Here is a 7,658-nt window from a genome sequence, read left to right on the forward strand (position 1 = left end):
GAACAGTTGTCATTGGTTTTGCTTTGTGGCCTTGATGTCCCTTATTGGATTGCCATAAATTGTCCAAATATGCCGAACTTTTCTATAAATTCCAGAACAGACTCCACGCTCCGCAGTGACACAGACAATCTGACCTGCGACTGGTGACAAGGGTCTCGCACCTCTCACTGTGTCAGCACCTTGGGTCATCTGAAGTCAGATTAGCTTATCAGTGGTGATTACAGTGGCCCAGTTATCTGACTCTGCCATCCCAGTCTGCAGTGTGACAGCAGCCTAACCTTCTCTGTGTACCAAGTTTCACCAGAGGCAGAGGGATTATGGAATTTGTAGTTTAAAGCACAGCTGGAGTTGCTCAGCCCTGATCTAGCCCTTTCTTCCCCAGTCTGACTGCCCCTAATTTGTATTGGGATTGTAGTCCATCACAGGAGTGAGCTTGGAGCGGTGACTACTTCACAACACACACACAGGGACCATGGGGAACAAAAGTAGCCCCCCTCCAGAAGGAAGGACAGTGTCGGCACCAATTCAGAGATGATTGGAGGATCTACAGCCGAGCGATACACAAATAAGAGACATTTTCGGTAATAGTTGAGGGACTTGAATGTATTTTTAAGATTCAACTCCGGAGTTTAGTGTCACTTTAATGAAAGTGTTCCACCGCTGTACGATGAGCTCAAAGTATAAACTTCTTTTTCACCAGATCGGGTCAGGATGGCGGCTCGACGAGCTATGAAGGCCGTACTGGTGGATCTTAGTGGCACTCTGCATATTGAGGACACGGCTATCCCGGGAGCTCAGGAAGCTCTCAGGAGGTGAGAGTACCTGGCATTAAAAAGTGAACAATCTGAGCAAATGTGCATTACAATGTGACAGCAAATACAGATTGTATACAAACCAATATACAGAGGTGGTGGAGCAACCTCTCTGAGAGCGATAGATAGATAGAGAGAGATAGATAGCGTGAGAGAGAGAGATAGATAGTGTGAGAGAGATTGTGATAGATAGATAGAGAGAGTGTGATAGATAGATAGATAGATAGATAGATAGATAGATAGATAGATAGATAGATAGATAGATAGATAGATTGTGTGAGAGAGAGAGTGTGATAGAGATAGATAGAAAGATAGATACATATGTGTATAGATATATTTTATATTTTTTCACTATTTTGTATTGGAGAATAAATTCCCTCTATATCAGGTGTGGGCAAACTCCTGCCCTCCAGCTGCGGTGTAACTACAAGTCCCATGAGGCATTGCAAGATTCTCACAGGCATGACTCCCGGAAACAGATGCATGATGGGATTTATATTTTCACCACAGCTGGGGGCCCGGAGTTTGCCCACCCCTGCTCTAAGTGTAGTTTTCTCTGCTGAGCTGTAGAACACCTTTTCCTCTATCGCCCCTTTTTTGTTTCTTGCTTCAGGTTACGTAGCTCTCCTCTGGCCATACGCTTTGTGACAAATACCACCAAGGAGAGTAAGAGGACCCTTCTGGAAAGGCTGAGGAAGCTGCAATTCGACATCAGCGAGGATGAGATCTTCACCTCTCTGACTGCAGCACGGAATTTGGTGGAGCAGAAGAACGTCCGCCCCATGCTGTTGGTGCATGATAGCGCTCTGCCCGACTTTGAAGGTATTGGACCCGGGATATATCCTAGTTATTGGTTTCATGTACCCAGGTGCAGGTCCTGGTGCCAAGGGAAGGTTCATATGCATTCCACATTTGACAGATGGCACAGGTGACAGCTCAGGTCCACACTAATGATCGGGAACCAATCAGCATTGACCATGTAATCACATGACCGCTATGACACGGTGATAACATGAGGTTCGTTAGCAAACAGGCCTCAGCTGTTTCTGTGCACACAGAGAGACATACAGCTTTTAAACAACACAATTTAAAAAAATAGAAATAATAAAATATAAAGAACGTTTGTCAGCCACCAATAACAATTAGAGGTGCACCAAAATGAAAATTCATTGAAATAACAAAAGTCAGGCCGAAACCGGAAAAGTTTTTATTTCAACTTTTTCAAACATTTTATTATTTTTTTTATGAACTTTTACATTTTTTTATATTTATTTTTATTACATTTAAAAAAAAAATTACTTTACTTTTAGGGGCTTCGGGGAAATATTGGGGGGTCTAAACAGACTCCTGATATTTCCCTTTTAAAATAGAGGACTCTGTGTTCTCAATCCTTTTTCTATCTCTTTTTCTGCAGCCCCTGTCATCAATGAACAGGAATCCTCTATACTGAGTGTTCCTGATCATTGATAACATGAGGACAGAGTATGTTTACTATAACCACAATCATGAATGAACAGGAAGTGATGTAGATCACTTCCTAATTGCTGTCTCCGCCCACTGTGACAGGAGGCTGAGCTGTGTAGGAGGAGAGATGCTGGCCGCTTACAGCCCTCTCCTCCCGCAGAGCTCGGCCTCCTGTGACAGTTTCTCTCCTCCCCGCTGGGACACAGAGCAGCGCCCAGCGGGGAGGAGAGAAAGAACGGATGCGCCGCTGTATCGGCCAGAAAATGGCACTTTCGGCATTATGCCAAAAGTGCCATTTTCGGCCGATATGTTTCGCCGGCTGATATATCGGTGCATCCCTAATAAAAATTTAATCAGGTTATTTTTCAAAGGATATGTGAACCCAGCTACTAATACTCTTTAACATGTTCATGTCATTTCAAAAGTCATTTTCAGTGTTGTCAAATCTGGAACTTTTATTATAATAGGGATGCACTGATACCGTTTTTTGGGTATCGAGTACAAGTACTGATATTTTTCTTTATGGTACTCGCCGAATACCGTTACTGGAGGTCCCGATAAGGAAGCCGGGTGGCGTGTAACTGATTAGCCGGCACCATACACCCTCGTCACCAGGTGATGATAAAGTATGGAGCCAGCTTTCTGGCCAATCAGGAAGCCGGGTGCAGGTAATGACTCGCCGCCTGGTTTCCTGATTGGCCAGCTTAACGTCCAATCAGGAAGCTGGGAGGTGAGTCATTACACTCCACCCGGCTTCCTGATTGGCCAGGAACCTAGCTCCATGCTATCTCCTCACCAGGTGACAAGGAAGCTTGAAGCTGACTTTCTGTCCAATCAGAAAAGCCAGGGGGCAGGTAATAACTCGTCGCCTGGCTTCCTGATACTGGAAGTTCTGGTATCGGGAATAGTATTTGGGCGAGTACAAGTACTTGCACAAATACTTGGTATCGGCACTGTTACCGATACTAGAATCGGTGAATCCCTACATTATAATAATACCTGGGGATCCTGCCATGAAGGTCCTTGTTCAGGCACTTCCTGTCATATGGTGACAATGCTTTGTCCTATCTCTAAATTGTACTTCGGTGGTGTCCCCCTGTCACATTGGCTTCCAATACTGCAACACTCATTACGCAGGCATGATCCACTGTTGTCACCATGATGCATCCCGCCCTGAGAAATGCCTTGTTGCCATTGTTTCAGTGTATTTAGACAGGAAGTGGCAACTCCTCTCCGCCATACAGTATAGTGAGTGAACGTTGTCACCCTAGGAGAGTACATGTGTTACTGGCAGGATCACCAAGTTAAAATAATGTAAAATGGAGGTAAGTACAGTTAACACGTTTTCCTATCCTTGAGCTGGGGTGGACAGATAAATGAATATGGAATTCTGGAGCCAACCGGTCCAGTCAAAGAGGCAGAAGGATTTTCTCTGTTGAGAACAATGAGAGAAAACCTCAAACGTTAGGTGCCCACTGTCATGTTTGAGGAGCATTGGCTACCTGGCTCCTGGGATTTGCCTGTCCTAGAGTGACATATTTGCTCCTCCATGAGTGAGCGTTGTCACCCTAGGACAGGAAGTATGCTACTAACAGGATCACCACATTTAGGCCTCATTCACACGAGAAGCGGCCGGCATGTAGAGCTCCGTGCTGCGTGCAGGGCCGCATCGGGCAGCTCCCAGGAAGGACAGGTGCAGCGTGTGATTAGTACGCAGCCCCCGTCCTTCTCTATGGGACTACGCGGCCATATGCCGCCCTACGCTCACCCGCCCTTTCTGCGATCCTGTCTGCGTCCGAGCCGGGACACCCGCACCCTACCGAGACCTGCACTTGAGGTCAGCGTATGGCGGCATACGGCCGCGTAGTCCCATAGAGAAGGACAGCGGCTGCGTACTACCGTTATCACACGCAGCACCTGTCCTTCCCGGGAGCTGCCCGCAACGGCCGTGCACGGAGCTGTACATGCCGGACGTTCCTCGTGTGAATGAGGCCTTAGGGACCGCTTGGCTACAATGTGACATTTTAGTTCTTGGGTTTGGATGCCATTTTGGAATTTCTGCCTCAGTTACACCCGTATTCAGGGTATAACATGAAACCTGGTCACATCACCAGCGCCTCCCCCCATCTTGCCCCCCCCCCCACACACACACACACATTTACCTGAATGGTGGGGCTCTTTTTCTCACAGACTTTTGCTATTTATTTGTTTTGTGCGCTTTAATCTGGCTCCACCCACACAACCACGCCATCCAATCGCAGGATCTGTGAGTGAAAAGACTACAAGCTTCCACGGCAGAGGGACTTGCTGTTCTTCAAGGAATACAATGTGCATTTTGTATTTTTTGCCAGCAAAGCAATGCAACCGCCACCAGTAGATGGCAAGTGCAATGCTCTGGCTCCTGCAGATTCTTTCTCCCATCCGTGTCCATTCCAAGGTACGGACTTTCAGTAACAGGGGCGGGAGGAAGAATCTGCAGGAGCCAGAGCATTGCGCCCAAAATCTACTGATTGCATTTTCAATGCTTTATTGGCTCCAAATATAAAAAAAAACAATACATGCAGATTTTTTCTTTTTGCGTTTATTATTATTTTAAGCGGAATTTAGTTCTAGTAATAAAAACAAAAACACGCTACTTTTCCTGGTCTTTCGACAATGAAACCATTAGACACTTTGGGGTGCGGGCGCATTAACATCCTGCTAATGAGAAGACTGTTCTAGAGCGATAGCTGAGGAAAAGGTCCGACTCCTATAAAGACAATTTTAATACCGGTCTGAGAATTAAAGGTTCTCTTTGGCGTTGATGAGAATTTGCACCTTGGGCTCGGTACTGAAGCATGACTGATAGGCTGAACGTACAATTCAATTACTGCCGAGTCTTCTCCTGGTGACCTCTCTCCGTTTTCTCTGCTCCCAGGAATCGCCAGCGACGGTCCCAACGCGGTGCTGATAGGATTAGCTCCCGAGCGCTTCAACTACCAAACCATGAACGAGGCCTTCAGGTGAGTGGCGCCCTGATTGCGGCTCGCTGTCCCTATAATTGGCCGGCTACTGTTTTACGGAAAAGGATTAATTCTGTCCCGGGCTCCGCCGGGACTCAGCGAGGCGCGTAATACCGTTCCATCGCTGCTTTAATAAGAAATACGGATGGAGACGCCAAGATTCGTGCCCCAGTTATCGCAATGCTTTCCGGCAATTGGGGTTCTCATTTCTGAAGGGAATTTTTTTTAAAAAGTATGTGCTTAAAGGGGACCGATCGGACATTGTCGGCGAGTTATTGATACAAATTATGATGAAAAGGCTTAGTTTGTTTATTTTTTTACATATCTCTGTTCAGCCGAGAGGTTCCAGACCATCTTCAGAGGGGTGCAGATGGGGCCACATACAGGTGAAATTCACCAGGACCATCCTCTGTACCAGTGGTTCTCAACCTTTCTAGGGCCGGGACCCCTTGGCAACATTTGCCAAGTTGTGGTAACCCCCAACAGAGCGCTGGACTCGGGACTTAGTAAGGTACTGGACTCGGGACTTAGTAAGGTACTGGATTCAGGACTTAGCAAGGCACTGGACTCAGGACTTAGTAAGGCACTGGACTCAGGACTTAGTAAGGCACTGGACTCAGGACTTAATAAGGCACTGGACTCAGGACTTAGTAAGGCACTGGACCCGGGACTTAGTAAGGCACTGGACCCGGGACATAGTAAGGCACTGGACTCAGGACTTGGTAAGGCACTGGACCCGGGACTTAGTAAGGCACTGGACCCGGGACTTAGTAAGGCACTGGACCCGGGACATAGTAAGGCACTGGACTCAGGACTTGGTAAGGCACTGGACCCGGGACTTAGTAAGGCACTGGACCCGGGACATAGTAAGGCACTGGACTCAGGACTTAGTAAGGCACTGGACTCAGGACTTAGTAAGGCACTGGACTCAGGACTTAGTAAGGCACTGGTCTCAGGACTTAGTAAGGCACTGGACTCAGGACTTAGTAATACACTGGACTCAGGACTTAGTAAGGCACTGGACTCAGGACTTAGTAAGGCACTGGACTCAGGACATGGCAACACACTGGACTTGGAAATAAAAATAGAAGCACACTCACAAGAATGCAAGCCCGCCCCTGCTACGTGCTTGCCTGCTCTGTCTCCATGCGGACCCCAGTGACTACCATACGGATCACATCCTCAATAAGGACCCCAATAACTACCGTACAGATCATATTCTCTATAGGGACCCCAATGACTGCCATACAGATCACTTCCTCTATAGGGACCACGATGACTATCATACAGCTCACATCTTCTATAGCAGGGGTGCTATCTCAATGAAGATCTTTGGGCTCCATCAACAATTACTATGCAGCCATTTTAAAGCTGAACTCCGGGTGGGCAAATATTATTGTTCTCCTACAAGAGTCATATGTATTCTTCCTTGAGTCCCGCTGAGCTTTGTGTATTTCTTCCAGATCTGTGCTGTAATCCAGTGTGACGCTTGGAACTTCCTATAATAAAGACCGCTCACTGCTGCTCTTTCTCCTTGTGCATGATGGCTGGTCTTGTCTCCGCCCCCTCCTGTAGTTTTCTGCAGGCAGCCTGTAGTGGGTGGGGCCTGCTGGGTCCCTCCAACAGCTCTGCCCTCTGTACAGCACAGTGATGATGTCACTGCTACCTTTTACAAGGTTATATGCGGGTTTGTAAAGACATTGTGTGTGTGTGTGTGTGTATAGATAGCAGCTTAGGAATGTAAATCTTTCAATCAGTCTGACTTGCCCCATAGACTTGCACTGAGCGAGAGAACAGTAAAGCTTATTCACTGCAGCAAAATAGGTTTAAGGAGTGGACAAGCACAGCTGCCTTCATTACATACATATTTGTAAACATAAAAATGGTTTTAAAACTTCAGGAGGTCTATTTATAAACAATTTGCGGAGCCGTTCACCCTGCGAATCTCTGTGAACATTCGTTTTGTGCGAATGGAGGCAAAAACATTCTCTGCATATTTTCACACCCGTTCGAATGTAACATTCGGGAAAATACCTTATTATGACCACTAGGTGGCGGTGAGGATCATAGGAAAGAAGTATTGATTTCAAAAGCTGCAGAGCTGCAGTCATGTGATGCTCCAGTATTCGCTCCTCTTTTGTTTGCATGAGCTGAGGTCCTTCTTTGTGTCATGTGGACACTTCCTATTGGCAGTCCAGTGGAGGGGTTCTTTCAGTGCAAGGGGACCGACCGGCACAGGCACATTTGCAGCACTGGTTTAGCCTGGAAGCAGTGAGGGACCTGGATGGCGGACGTAGGGGAGGGTAAGAAAAAAAACTGTGTGCAGGATGGGTTAGAGGGGGTGGAGGGGGGGCATTAAGTAAGTATTTGGGGCTTTCAG

The 7,658-nt window shown here is 47.0% G+C and overlaps 1 protein-coding gene across 1 annotated transcript in view; it reads left to right on the forward strand.

Annotated features, from left to right (window-relative positions):
- The first annotated feature begins 704 nt into the window (after positions 1 to 704).
- Positions 705 to 7,658, forward strand: part of HDHD2 (haloacid dehalogenase like hydrolase domain containing 2) — a 28,489-nt gene continuing 21,535 nt past the window's right edge. The window contains exons 1-3 of the mRNA XM_018561003.1: positions 705 to 812; positions 1,426 to 1,634; positions 5,194 to 5,278. Of these exons, the coding sequence (XP_018416505.1) occupies positions 712 to 812; positions 1,426 to 1,634; positions 5,194 to 5,278 (395 nt within the window). The 5' untranslated portion in view covers positions 705 to 711. The remainder of the gene's footprint in view (positions 813 to 1,425; positions 1,635 to 5,193; positions 5,279 to 7,658) is intronic.

This window comes from Nanorana parkeri, unplaced genomic scaffold (genome assembly GCF_000935625.1).
Source record: "Nanorana parkeri isolate BGI_ZX_2015 unplaced genomic scaffold, ASM93562v1 scaffold492, whole genome shotgun sequence".
Taxonomy (NCBI): Eukaryota; Metazoa; Chordata; class Amphibia; order Anura; family Dicroglossidae; genus Nanorana; species Nanorana parkeri.